Source organism: Sus scrofa, chromosome 11 (genome assembly GCF_054392235.1).
Source record: "Sus scrofa isolate SSC_HxYL_T2T_F1_AM1 chromosome 11, Sscrofa_HxYL_maternal_Yorkshire_Landrace_v2.0, whole genome shotgun sequence".
Taxonomy (NCBI): domain Eukaryota; kingdom Metazoa; phylum Chordata; class Mammalia; order Artiodactyla; family Suidae; genus Sus; species Sus scrofa.
Window position 1 is genome coordinate 10,533,875 of NC_139393.1, and position 15,226 is coordinate 10,549,100.

General features: G+C 37.4%; 1 protein-coding gene across 13 annotated transcripts in view; it reads right to left on the bottom strand.

Moving 5' to 3' along the window:
* The window catches only part of STARD13 (StAR related lipid transfer domain containing 13), a 512,485-nt gene that overhangs the window by 371,207 nt on the left and 126,052 nt on the right, over positions 1 to 15,226 (bottom strand). For 12 of the 13 annotated variants that reach the window (XM_084981472.1, XM_084981466.1, XM_084981483.1 and 9 more), the window contains 2 exons: positions 5,722 to 6,022; positions 4,882 to 5,017 (listed from right to left, as the gene is read on the bottom strand). In XM_084981472.1, coding sequence (XP_084837598.1) covers positions 4,882 to 4,911 — 30 coding nt within the window. In that variant the 5' untranslated portion in view covers positions 4,912 to 5,017; positions 5,722 to 6,022. Of the gene's footprint in view, positions 1 to 4,881; positions 5,018 to 5,721; positions 6,023 to 7,747; positions 7,860 to 15,226 lie in introns of those variants that run through there. The other variant, XM_084981476.1, reaches the window with a different exon arrangement.

Below are 15,226 nucleotides of genomic sequence, written 5' to 3' on the forward strand. Positions count from 1 at the left end.
GTCCAAATGTGTCTGAGGAGCAACTTCTGCTACTGCCCCACAGTAGAAAAGAGACCCTACTGAAATAACTAGAAGATACCACAGTCTAAATATTTGATGAGTAACTATAATGTAGAGTTACTGTGCTAGCACTTCGGTTAATGAGATAAGTGACACAGTCTGGACTTCACATTGTTTCAAGGTTGGTGAAAGGAAAAACAAAGAAATATATAGATAATATTAATGTGACAATTGCTAGAAGAACGTGGCCCTTCCTGCAGATGGAGTCTTCAGAACCTACTAAGGTGAATCAATGTGAACAAGATACAAAGCGAATTCTAGGTTCAAGGAGTGAATGGTGCAAATACAGAGTATGAGAAGAATCCAAAAGTAGCTTGATATGGCTGGAATATCAAGTGAAAGCTGGAGACAAGACAGGAGAGATGGGTGGGGTCGGGTAAACACTGCTAAATTGTGAACAGCTTTGCCTAACATGCACAAATATTTGATTTTCTATGAAAAAAATGAAGACTGCAGGATTTTCCCATAGAACAGAGACAGGATCACATGTAACTTCTTAAAAGATCATTCTGTTTGCATTTTGGATGATGGATGAGGGATACTGGATGCAAAGGACTGGTGAATAGGCTGCATTTCAGGTAAGAGATAGCTGACCCAGAGCAGGGGCATTATTAGGGGTGCAAAGGGGATGAGTTAACATCTCATTAGAAACGCAGACTAGAGAGGATGTGGTGACAATAAATGTGAGTTTAAGAGAGAAGAACAAGACTGGGGGATTCCCAGGTTTCTGGCCGGAATGAGGAGTTGCTGGGAGAAGAGGGTAAAGTTCTAGACTAAATTTGCGGGGTACAGGAACATGCAGTTCAAGATGCCAAAACAGCCAGCCAGGCACAAGGGTCTGGGCTCAGGAGGAAGATGAGGATACAGACTCAGGTTACGGAGAATGGGCCCTATGGAGGTGGCCAGTCCACGCTCTACCCCACACCTACTTCCCTGCCCAGAACATAGCTCTGCCTTACCCTATCTGTCCCTTCCACCCACCCAGGAGCTGGGGAAGTAAGCATAAATCAAATGCTGCTCATGAGTCACTGGCTTCAGAAGTGTGCCTGGCCTGTTTTCTCAAGTTGAGAACAGAGTCAGAATAGCTCTTCAGATGGGGGCTAACTGGCTTTGCTTTCTTTTAAACACCCTTCTTAGCCTTGGCAACCTGCTGTCTGAATTTCTAGCTTGGCTCCTGGACTTTCTGTTTCTGTCAACCTAAGCTGAACCATCCCCTTAGCCAGGTCACACCCCCTCTGCTAGCCCATATGACAGTTTCATAAAAATTCAGAAAAAAAATGTCCTTTTTGGCTGGCATTCACTGCCTCAAGGACTTACAGTTTGGGGAGCAGATGATATCTTTGTGCTGACTGGAAAAGGTGCCCCTTATGCAGGGCATACCATTTGTACGGGCAGCTCTGACCTGGCTTCAGACAGAGCTATCAGGCTCCTTGGTGAGCATGTGTACATCCCGTTGAAGTCCTGAGCTGTTCCTGGGTCTCACACTGGCAAGTACCATGAACAGCTTTCATTGCCCCTAGACCAATGGCCTCTGTGATGAGGAGACAGAAATAGTGCTGTGAAGGTAGAAGCCCATATTCCACTTTGGAAATGTTCTACTAAAAGTACAGAGAAGTCTTGATAAGCAAGAAAGGGTTAAACACCTTTATTCTCCACCCTCTGCACAGTACTAGCCTAATTGGAAACCTGCCCTGCCTCGGGGGTGGCAGAGGCCTTGCCCTCAACATTTGGCAGCCAGGGTTACATTCAGAAATGAGCACACATTCCTCAGACAGGTTCTACAGGGCAGTGATTTCTGTGCATCTTTATGGGTGAAACTGGGTTTTGCAGCTTAGCCCGAGAAAATTAGAAAATGACAATAAGTCAGAGATGAATGCATGTCTGTTAGGCTGACATAAATCTGTGCGGAAGGATTTGTCTCCTATCTTGGGAGAAATGCAGCCAATGGCAAACTTCCTCTATTATGGGGCTGCTGAACTCATGACATATCAGACGCTCTTTAGAAAATATTCCTTAGAAAAGGAAAACAGCAGGGAAAGCTTTTAGAAACCACTGCTCATCTACTTAAAGATTCACAGATAGATAGAACAGGGGAAAAAAAAAAAATTCTTCTGCCAAGCTGACCCCAGCTTGCATGCTACCTGTTTATTTGTGAATATGGAAGGAATGCCCATGGCACATATTGCGGGTGAAAACAGAAAACAGAAAAAGATTTTTCGAGGGACTATAAATCTCAGTATTTATATGTGAGGCCATGTAGTTCTCCTCTTTATACCCTACATCAGTGAGAATTGGCTGAGGACTCAGATTATGATTTTGTCCTGAATGGGCCAAAATATGAAATAACCACAAATTTCTTATCCAATAATTTATAAAGCTACCCTGTCCCTATCCTGAATGAGCTAATGGAAATAAATTAACTGTCCAAAGATAATTAAGCACTTACTGTAAAAACAAAGTAACAAAAGTAAAAAAAATGAAACATTAGAAAATCAGCTAAGACAGGTCCCCAGTGCCTCTTTAAGAAATTACATTCCCCTAAGAGGCAATAGCCAATGGATTATAGTATCACACTAACGATAATGGCTTTCTCCTTTTTAACTTTCATTGCTAATCTTAAAAAAAGAAAAGCAATTGATCTGTAACAACTGCTTTCTTCTTGGGCTGAGAAATGCTCTAAGAAGAAAGCCTTATATCAAAGTTTGATTTTTATCTATTAGTCATTCTTCACCAAAGAGAAACAAAACATGGATCACAGGACATATAATTAAGATGTACAATATTTTCCTTAAAACTAATTGCTTTTTTTTTTTTAAAGAAACTTTACTTTCCTCAAGCAGTTTTAGGTTCCCGGGAAAAGAGAGTGGCAAGTACAAAGATTTTCCATATACTCACTGTGGGATCCCACACACATACACAGCACCCCACCAACATCCCTCACCAGGGTGGTGCATTTATTACAACTGATGAACCTACACTGACACATCATAATTACTGAAAGTCCATAGTGTACCTTAGAGTTGACTCTTGCTGTAAATTTTATGGGTTTTGACAAATGTATCATGACATGTGGCCACCATTACAGCATCATACAGAATAGCTTCAATGCCCTAGAGTTCTTTTGCGCTCCTCCTACTCATTCCTACCTCTTCCTGACCCCTGGTGACCACTGAGCTTCTCGGTCTCCATAGTTTTGCCTGTTCCAGAATGCCATGTAGTTGGAATCACACAGTATGAAGCCTTTTCAGGTTGGCTTCTTTCACTTAGTAATATGCTTTTTTTTTTTTGTTTTCTTCAAAGGCATTACAAAATTCCCAAGGCAATGACTGGTATGGCACAGTGATAAGGAGTATGAAGACTCAGACTCGAGCACTGGTTTGGTCCCTTTGGTCAAGTCACTTCCTTTCCTGGGGCTTTGGTTTGTTTCTATGTAAGGTAAGGATACTACTAATACCTAATCCCACAAACTTTATGATGATGTTGTGAAAATCAGGTTTCTTTTCTTAAAAAATGGAGTAATAATGCCTACATTGTATGCTCATTCCATGGATTAAATGGGCAACGTGCATGGAGAGCTTAGCACTGTGCCTGGAACATATTACATATTTAAGAATGGTAGCTGACAACTCTCTTTTTAAGGTGTGCCAAATATTTTCTATTTGACCCTCTAAAACTACTCCCTGCTCTTTTCCATCTTCCTTTGTGGGGCTCAGTTGCCGAAGAACACAGTAAGTGAGTGCCCTTCCCTCCTGCCCTCCTGGTGTCCTGATGAGTTCAGCTAATTTTCCAAAAGGGTAGAAGCTGGGAGGGAGAGAGACGGCAGGCTCTCTCCCTCCACCTCTCCTCTGTCAGATGGGGTCTTGCTGTAGCTGCATTCCTCTTCCAAGGCCAAAGATCTTGCGGGGCAACCACCTTACAGTTGTTGATTTCCCTTAACCTTGCCCAAACTTTTGTAAGTAATCTTTTAAGGTATCTCTTTTGAAGTAATTTAGAAAGTTTCTGCTGCTTCCTGCCAGGAAGACACATAATATTTGCTCTTCATATTTACTTACTAAATTATTATTACTCTTTCACACTGTAAGGCAGTCATGGAATCATAGAATCAAAAACTGTAAGCAATTCTATAAAATCTTGCAAGTTATTACTAAAATCCCTCTGTATCTAACGCTTCAGAATTTATGAAGATGTACTTTTGGATTCAACTAAAAAATGTGAAAAAGAAAAACTCAGATTTGGAAAAAAATTTTAAAGATGATTAAAAGTTGTAAAGTATCTATAAGAATGGCTGGTCAATGTTTCCTCATTAAAAACATACCAAACACACACACACAAATTCCTGGGTATTATTTATCTTGGTAGACCTTTTAAACAAAGTACATATAATGTTTAGAGCTAATGTTTTGCAGGTATAGTCCCCAATCTGACACCTCTTTTCTGGAACCCTGATCACTGAGGTGTATACTGTCATAATAGGAAGACTTTTGTAATAATAGTTCAAGGAGATCTTCAGCTTTGGCAGGAATTTTCACCCATAGTGAAGAAACTAATTGAAGTGCATACAATCCACTGCTAATGACTCTACTCATCACAAAAGACTAATCATTTTATCTTAACAAAGTCACACCCTCCTTTTTTCCCAATTTTATAAATATTAACTGTATGTTTTTCATTACAAATCATGATATAATGAAAAACAGGACAACGTTAACGTTTAATTTAAAACACAAAAAGTAAAAGAGAATGTGCAAATGTGGCACTCTCTTCATGGCATGAGTGGGGCATGGCACTCCACCCGGAATATTCTGTAAGAAAGCTACTTACTTTAGTTTTTGGTCGAGCTCCAGTTGACATTTGGTTTGGCACACCATCAAGATTCTGGATGTTTCCAGTTTTATTTCTACAAATTCCTTCCTTCTGATGATTTTTTGAAAAGATCGCTCTTCAGGTTTATAGAACTCTGTAGGAAAAAAATTGTTTTTTCACAGACAAAGAATTATCCTTAGGCAGTGACTCAAGAGAATTATTCAATAAAAATAACATTTTTCCAAAACCAGAATGGTTTTGAAAGTTAACATAAAATGTGAGAATATTCCCAAATAGTAATAATTTTTCCAAAGACATTTATACTTAGGTTCAGTAAGATCAGCTCCAGTAAAGGCTGTGGATTTATTTTAAATATAAGTTCACAAACTAAAAGTAATTCTAGACCACCAAAGTAAAATACTCTACTGGCATATTTTTTAAGTTTTTCAAAAGTAAAATAGAAGATATTTAAAAACTTGAAATAAGAGGCCTTAGTGTTCTTTTTAAGCTTTAAGATCTCAGTTGATATATTTTGTAACGGTAGGGAAGAAATAGCAAAATTCTATTTCTGAAGGTCAGCTAGAGAAGTGAAATGATTAAAAACAGTGAGTGGGTCAGTGAGTTGACCAATAAGTACTACATTCTTCTGACCACTGCTAATGTCTATTTCTGCTGGCTGGTGGAGACAGTTTCAATGTCCTTAAGTACTGCTGTGGTGGTTTTTGTAACACAGCAGGTCCAGGATAAGCCTCTTTTTCTTTAGGAAGTTAGGGACTGTATCTTTTTCAGGAAAGGCTAACATGTGATGGCAGAATAATAAGCAAACCATCCTGTGCATGGTAGTTTCACATATATTACCTCTTCTTTTTCTTCTCTGTAATTCTGCGAGGTAGGTTCTGTTGGACAAATTTTATAACAGGATTCCTAAAGACAATATGTTGCTTGATCAGCATCACACAGCAAATGAGAGCAGCACCAAGATCTCTTGATTCTTCTCAGTGACTTCCCTCTTCCCCCACATTTCTCTGTGTATCCTGGCCCAGCTCCACATCCACAAACTCTCCAGTTTAAATCTCAGCAAGAGTCTGTTCCATGACAGGTCTTTGTTCAGCGTGTTATCAAGCCTGGGACTCCTCTTAGCCCTGTAGAGGAGAGATACCTGTGGAGACAAGGACACAGGGCTGAATCTGCAGGAAGGAGTTGACCACTATAACAGATTGAATGTATGCTAAGGCACTTTACAATTCTGATGCTGTTATAAACATCCTTTTATAAAGTTACATTTTCTATAGTCTGTTACTGGCATATAGTAATTCAACTGATTTTTTTCTTAACTGATGTTGTATCCATAAATATTTCCAACCCTTCTGATAAAGTTTATATATTTTTTGGGGGGAGGGTCTTTGCAGTCTTACATCAGGAACTAATGATAATTTTATTTCTTTACCATTCCTCATAAATTTTTCTTTTATCTTTCTTACAGAGGGGGTAAGAGAAAACACCCTGATTCTCTTTCTGATGTTAAGGAGAGTGATTCCAATATTTCTCAATTTAACCACAATGCTGACTATATCGGGTTTTGTTTTTTGTTAATAAGGTAGTTCCATTTTTTTGATCAAAATTTTTTATATGAAAGAATGTTGACTTTTACTGAATGCATTTTCTCCACCAAGATCAAATTTTTCTTCTTTAATATCTTAATTTATAAACAACATTAATTAATCTATAATGTTAAACCAACCATGCATTTCTGTGTTATGTGATCAAAGTACCCTTCTAGTCTTTAAGATTATTTATCATAATGAAGGTTGGAATTTGTCAAATACCCTTTATTTTACTTACTTATTTCTTTGGCCATGCCTGTGGCATGTCTAAGTTCCAGGCCAATCAAACCTAAGCCACAGCAGTAACCCAAACCACAGCAGTGACAATGCCAAGTTCTGAATCACTAGGCCACCAGGGAACTCCTCAAATGCCCTTTAGACACCTGGACTTACTAATGAACTACAGTAATGGATTCATAAATATGAAACCACCCTTATGTTTTTGGGATCAACTATTTTGGTTGTGGGCAGCAGTTCCTTTTGATCTTATGGGTTAGCTGGTGTTTTCTTTGGTCTTTTTGCACCCATATTCAGTTTTTGTCCTAGGACAAGTTTTTTTGTATGAAGATATTAGTTTCATTTTTTTAAAAAAGGAAGCTATGCATCTTTATGAATAAGATGTGGAAAATTTATATTGCATAAGAATTTTCCATTCTTTGAAAATCTCAAAGAAGCCACAGGCAAAACTTTGCCCCTTAGAGGTAGGTACTTTTTTGATAACTCTAAACATTTCTGCTCTTGGTTTATGATCCATTCTGGTAAGTTAACTCCTGGGTGAATTTTGATAATAGATGTTTTATTATTACATGAAGTCTTTCAAATGTATTAGCAGACCTATGTAGACTCTTGCATTTTTAAAATCATATGATCTGTCATTATAGCCTGCTTGTTCCTATCCTATTTATATTGTTTAGTGGAAAGAGCCTAGACAGACTCAACACTAAGGGACATAACTTAACTCACTTGTTAGATCTCAGTTTAATCACTAGTGCCTCTGAGAAGCATTTCATCAGTCCTGGTAGATGTTCCTATGAATTCCTATACTTTCTCCAGCAAAGCATTTGTCTCACATTATTACTGCAAATTGTTTAATAAGCAGCTTCTCCGTTAAATTGTAAGCTCTGCGAGGGTAAAGACAAAGTTCTATTTAATTTCTCACCAAGCACCAAGCACCTATCCAAGTGAGCACTGTTGGATAAACAATTACTTTTATCCATGTCTTTCTCTGCTTGTCTCTTTCATGAGACCATAGTTTTAATGGACTTTTATAGCTACCATACCAAGAGAGCAGAAGAGTGGTTAAAAATGCCAACTTCACTGTTGGAGTTCTTGGTTCAGAGCCAGGCTGTACCACTCACTAGCGTGTGACTATGAACAAATTACTTCAGTTGCCTCATCTGTAAAAGCAGAAGTAAATAATGTTTTGTACTCACTGGATTGTAGGGAGTTTATACATGAGAAACACTTAAAATACTTGAACTAGCAAGTAATGAATTAATATCAGCTATTCTGTTAGTATATGACAAGTAAACAAATGGATAAAAGGATAAATCCGTAAAAATAGAGAAAGTGTAATACTTGCTCTGCCTCTGGGCTGTTTTGAGTATCAAATGATGTGAGTTTTGAATAATGACAAGCATTTGAGGTATTTTATTAAAATCATTACAAACAGGAAGGCTGAGTAGCCACAAGGAAGAGAACTGTTTTCTTCCTTGGAAAAAAGTGACAAGGGTAGAGAAACATTTTTTTCTTTTTAATTTAGGGCCGCACCCAGGGCATATGGAGGTTCCCGGGCTAGGAATCCAATTGGAGCTGTAGCTGCCGGCCTACATCACAACTCATGGCAATGCCAGATCCTTAAGAAATATTTAATTAGGTTTTGTTCCTGGAATTTTTTAATATTTTAGCCTCTACTACAATACATCAATTTAAATATACAGTTTTAAGGGTTTAATTTAATATTTTTGTAACTAGGAGTTCCCGTTGTGGCTCAGTGCTTAATGAATCCAACTAGGAACCATGAGGTTGCAGGTTTGATCCCTGGCCTTGCTCAGTGGGTTAAGGATCCCACGTTGCTGTGGCTGTGGTGTAGGCCGGCGGCTACAGCTCCGATTAGATCCCTAGCCTGGGAACTTCCATATGTCCCGGGAACGGCCCCAGAAAAGGCAAAAAGACAAAAATTTAAAAAAAATAATATTTTGTAACTAAAAAATAATGGAAGAATTTTTCCTGAGACTTGATAACTCTTTGGGAAATAGTCTCTGACTTTTCAAATGTACTTTTTTTTCTGGGTTTTTATTCATTACTCACATTTTGGAGTTTACATTTGTTTCAAACAATGTCTTTCCACTTGTTTTTCTTGACAAGAAAAATTTTATTTCTGTGTAGTTATTTTCAAAGATTGCTCTAAAAGGTTGAATTTCATTGATGTAATAATCATTGAATATTTTCTGCTATATACAACCAAACCATGACATAGGGTTGCAATAGACCAAATAATAAAATTCTCTTCCTAATCTTCTTTTTTTTTTTTTCTTTTTTGGCTGCCCTACAGCATATGGAATTCCTGGGCCAGGAATCAGATCTGAGCTGCAGTCGTGACTTAAGCCGCAACTGTGGCAACACTGGTTCCTTAACCCACTGTGCCAGTCTGGGGAGTGAACCTGCCTTCCAGTGCTCCCAAGATGCCACCCATCCCATCATGCCACAGTGGGAACTTCTCTCTTCCTAATCCTTGTTCAAATTTTATATAAAGAGAATTTAGGAAAAATTTCCTAAGATAAGATATTTATGCTTATGCAAAGATAACAAAGAATGAGGTGGTTCACTGCGGCTGATGGTCCAAACCTAGAGAGATAAAGCACAAATTCTTCACCCAATCTGCTCTTTTCAGAATAAAAGAACAAAAAGTATAAATACATAAAGATAGTCCTATTATTTGAACAATACTAGGGGCATTTCTAAAATGTAACATACACTATTCTAACTTTTATATAGTATTTTAAAGCATAGCCATTCTTTATTTTCCTCATTTGCAAAGAAGAATCTCACTTCGAATTAACTTAGAAGCTGAAGATCATTAAATTTGATTTTTGGAGGAAAGCACAATGTTTATAAAGAAACACCCATATTTTAAAACATTTAAAACACTGGCTGTTAATATCCATTTGCAACAATAGGAATAAATGATGTAATATCCAATTTTATCCTAAATACACATGCCCAAAGCTATGCATAGATGGAAAGTTGCCCTTGCCATTTCTTTTTCAAGTAGTAGGTTTGTTCTATATCTCAAAAAAAGAAGCTTGTGTAATTAAACTTCAAAGAATATCAAAAATACACAGAAAAAATTTAAGCATATGTAAAATTTTCCCCAAGCTGAGTAAAATAATTCGTATTGAATTTATTTTTGACAATGTTTCTAGTCTGTTCTTACCATAACTGAGACTGGTTAACTTATCCTGCTAAATGACCAAGGAAGACATACTTGATTCCAGATCTAGCTGAGAAATGAGAGGCCTTTGTTTTTCGCATTCCTATAGCTGGACACAAGAGTCCCCTCCTCTATCGCAGTGATGAGAATTACTGTTTATTTAGTGCTTACATCTAGTGCAGTGAAAGGAAGCAACTGATTTCAATTCAGGTCCTCATTTCTGTGCTTCCTGTCATGTGACCTGAGCAAGGTACCTAAATCCTCCATGTTTCTGCTGTCTTGTTGGATTAAAATGGACATACCGAAAGGACATGTTCAGAGGTTTGTTTATTACTTCCCATTTTACCTTTTGGCCCATATTTTACCTAGAATATTGTCTGGGCTTCAGGATGCTAGAGTTCTACATGTGTTATATTCTCCACGAGATCTTCTACCATATCCTTTCTGATGGGTCAGTTACCACAAAAACTCATCAAAGAACCAACACGTACAGATGAAGAAAAAGGGAATGCCATACTAATTGAAGAACCCAAACATCTCTTTTAAATCCTGTAGCAATGTGATCCATCAAAGAAGGAAAAAAGGTGATGGAATAAAACATGACATGTGTGAACACAGAAGACTCACAAGGACATACGGTTCTCTCTAACACAGTGACATATAAGATAACCATTTATAGTCTCATGGCTTTTTCACTGGTACATAGTTGATTTAGGTAACTGCATCTTTTCCCCACACCCAATGGCTTCCTTAGGCAAAGAATCTTTGGAGACACTCAATCCCTGTCTCTTCCCATTCATTCTTTCATTCATATGCCAAGCACTGTCCAAGCACAGGGAAAACAAAAATAAATACAACTTATTTTCTTAAAGAGCTCTAGTCTACAGAGAAAGGGTCATGAAGATAGATAATATTGCAGGGATTTAAGCCATAATATTGTACAATATGATATGATAACACAGACAAAAGAGCTAATAATTCTGCCTGGGGAAAAGGAAGAGTTCATAAAGGAAATAACCATTAAACTGGGTTTTGAAGGAAGAATAGTAGTATTTCAGGGGAAGGGAATCCCAAGGGCATGGAAGCACAAAAAGAATGCAGCACATTCAAAGAATAGTGAGGATTTTTATCTGACTTCATCTGTTGTTGCCTAGGGGACAATGGCAGCAAATGATGTATGAAAATTAAATGGGACCCCCAGATAAAAAGCCACATATTAAAAGAGTTTGACTTTTCTTTATAGGTAGTGGAAATCTTGTTTGTTTGTTTGTTTTTTGTATTGTTGTATTTTACAACTGACAACATTAAAAAACATAGGGAGACTATATACATATCAGAAAGTTTTAAACATGCCTAATAGTCATCAGTACCTCGACATTTCTCATTTACGCTCAACTCTCCCTTGCCTCTGCCCTCTCCTTTTTGTGACCAATTTTTCAAAATAATATTTTTATTGTGAAAGAAAGAAGAGATACAGAAAAGCACACAAAACAGATGCGTGGCCTAACAAATTACTGAAATGTAAACAATCTTTTAACTACCCTCAAGTCAAGAAGTAAAAGTTTGCCAGGACTTCCCCTCCACCATCCAAAACCGCTCCAAATAATCCATACCAATTGCAATCCCATTCTTCCTTCTGTAAGGAACCATTATCCTTTTACAGTAATTTTTTCAGTTTCACCAGTCAAATATGCATCCCTAGATGCTAGCCTTGCCCCTTTATATATTTTTTCTGATGTCTTTTAAGCCTCTTTTAATCTAAAACTTATTTTTGCTGTAAGTTATCTGTTGAAAAACCCAAAAGTTTTTTCTATATTGTAGAGTTTTCTAGTCTCAATTTTATTTTACTTCTTTTTTTAGTCTTTTGTCCTTTTTAGGGCCATACCCGTGGCATATGGAGGTTCCCAGGCTAGGGGTCTAATCGGAGCTGTAGCCACTGACCTATGCCAGAGCCACAGCAACACGGGATCCGAGCTACGTCTATAACCTACACCACAGCTGACGGCAATGTTGGATCCTTAACCCACTGAGCGAGGCCAGGGATCGAACCGGCAGCCTCATGGTTTCCGCTGAGCCACGATGGGAACTCCCAGTCTCAATTTTAAAAACTGTAGGCTCAATAGTTTATTGTAGCTTGTTCCTTTATCTTCTGTTTTTGTGAAAATCAGTAGCTGAATTTTATTTAGGTTTAATGCCTTTGGCATGAGTGCTTCCATGAAGAGGTATCTAATATCTGATTGTCCTCTGTGACATTAGCAGCCACTGATGCTAAATACCTATATGTATTAATTCACTGATGGTTGTAACACAATGTTATTTTAATTCTCTTTTCATTAATTAGTTGGAATATATTTATAATATATTTATACAGAGATATTTCCTCTCAGTTACTAGGTGGTTATCCAGTTTTACAGTTCATACAGAAAATCAGGATAAATGCCTGAATTTTTTAACTTTGTTAGTTTTCAAGATAATGAATTGGTTCCCCATCATCCTCCAAAAGTGATCAGTTGGGTCTTTTTTAAAAGTTTCATTATGAACCCTTGGATTTAAATATATGTGATGAATTTCAATTCATTGCAGTTATTCTAAGGATTGAAGATCAAATAATCCCATCTTTGGCTGATGGGAGCCTTTTCAAGTTGCCTCCTAAGACCCTAGTTGTGCTTGATGGTCTCTTGTATAATATGACAAGCTGTTCTAGTTTCATCTTGTATGTTTTCTCCCTGAAGCCTCCAATTAGAAATTTTAAGAAGCCCTGGTTTCTTTTAATGAGGAATATTTCAAGAACACAATCTGTACAACAGGGATAGTCACTGCTACTGGGTTGGTCATTGGTTTTCAATGAAACAGAGATACTTCAGTAGTTCATATTGGTAATTCCAATGCAAATTTAACACTAGAAAGTTTTTACTTAATCTCTAAGCTATTTATCTGTACTTCCTCTCTTCTACACTGAAAATATTGGTTCTCAAGGACATAGGCCATAGCAGAATTAGAATATCCCATAGTTACTCATTTTCAAAAAAACTATTACACACACCAGTCTAAAAATATCAATACTAATACTACTGCCAACATGAGTATTAAAAAAATTTTTTTTGTATATACTCTCCCCAGTTCTGTTTTGTTTTTGGGGGGTTTTTTTTGGCCATTATATATTACACTCTTGTCCTCTTAAGCCTTTTAGTCTTAATTCTACTAAGAACTATATATTTAATGCTCAGCACCTGTCCTTATGTTGATGTCTCTCTGGTTATTTAGTTGCTTTAAGTTTATTCTCTAGTAAATTCTTCACAAAGGACTAACAAATACCTGTGTCCTTTTTACTTAAAAGTCAGTTTTGCTGGATACAAAATGCTTGGCTTGTATTTTCTTCCCTTGAGAATCTTAAGAAATAAAATAATCTTATTATCTTTGAGCATAGTGTCACTCTTGAAGTCTGATTAATTGAAATGTCTTATGAATCGTGTACTGTTTTCTTTTCCCTTGATATTCAGATATTTTTTCTTTAAAACTTAGTTAATTGTTCACTACAGTATCTTGGTGTTAGTAATTTATGATCAATATTCTAAAGTATACAGTGAGTAACTTCAAATCCTTATTTCAGAAAAGTTTTCTTGAATCATAGTTTTTAGCATTTTTTCCAGTCCCTAAATTTAGTGTTCTTCTTGATAGCCTATGCTTTTTTCAGTCCCTTTTTTAAAAAAATTCCTATCCCAAAGTTAAGAAAACCTTCTAAAAATTTTTTCTTTTTTTTCCTTACAGGCTTCTTTCCCATTAGCCAGCAATTTTCAAATACTGAGTCTCAGGTTCTCATTACCTCATAAGGTCTTTTTTTTTTTTTTTTTTTTGTCTTTTTGCCTTTTCTAGGGCCGCACCCCCGGCATATGGATGTTCCCAGGCTAGGGGTCTAATCAGAGCTGTAGCCACCGGCCTACACCAGAGCCACAACAATACCAGATCTGAGCCGCGTCTGCAACCTACACAACTCACGGCAACGTCGGATCCTTAACCCACTGAGCAAGGCCAGGGATCGAACCCACAACCTCATGGTTCCTAGTCGGATTCCATAACCACTGCACCACGACGGGAACAAAAACCTTCTAAAATTTTTAAAGCTTTGATTTTCATTAAGTTGTTAATACATCTGGAAGTGAATTTTGTGTATACTGTGATATGTGCACAAAATTCTTTTCATGAAAATATAGGAGAAAAATTTTTGTTTGCATTATCAAAAACATTGTGCTTTGGAGCAAACTGTATTTGTATCTCATAGAATTATGAATTAATTTGATTTAAACCTGGTGTCTGACCAAACATGAGGAATATAAGTATAGGAGTGGCCATGTTGGCTTCGGGCAGCAGAGCAGAGAGAAAAGGGCCACGTTAGAAGCTAAGTACTTCTGCACACAGGCAGGCCAAGGAAAGACAAGTGGTTCTTGTGAACCAGATGGGTACCTTCCAGAGAGATCAGCCAAGAAGTCTCTTAAAAGGGACTACTTTGCCCAAGAGTTACTTAGAGGAGAAAGTCTCTTAAAAGGGAACTGGGATCCTAAAAAAAAAGAATCCTGGTGGGGTGAAAACAGATGTCCTTGGCTAAGTGTTAGTTGAATTCTTAAGTGGCCACTCAGGGGAAAAAAAAAAAAGAATACTGTAATTGGAGATGCCAGGCAGAGGAATCTACAGAGCCTGCTTTGATTAAATATCAAAGTCCCAGGAATGCCAGTTTCATATTGTTAGAGTCATGGCCATGAATCTTTTTCTCCAATCATTTTAACATTAGTTCAGCCCTGGAGGACCAAGCACGGCAGCTAGCTGACTGTGAGAGGAAGCAGTAGCATGAGACAGGAAAACAAAGGGGAACCCAAACACTACAAGCCTCTCAACCTGAAACAGTTCTCAACTGTGAGAATGATAAGCCTCGAATAAGCTAAGACGATGAAGTTGGAAGGTTATACATGGTCTGGAGATCCTGAATATTTAAATGACATTTCTTGTGTCCAAAGGTGATGAGAAGATGCCTTATTTTTAAAGAACGATTGGAAAGCTATGACGCCCATCCTAGAAATCATTCAAAAGGTGGAGAAGAAATAGCTCATTGAATAGACTTCCAAGTAAGCGGGAAGAAAAAAATAAAGATTTTTATTCACCCCATAGTTTCCATTCAGTAAATGATTACATTCAGTAAATAAAATTAAGTTATGCTGACAAAGATTGAAAAAAGCTCGAAGTACATGGTTAGATCAAATGCGAACTTAAACTATGGGCCCTGTTTACAACTAGAAAGTTTGATGTCAATCAAACCTTCAAACTCCTGAGCAAA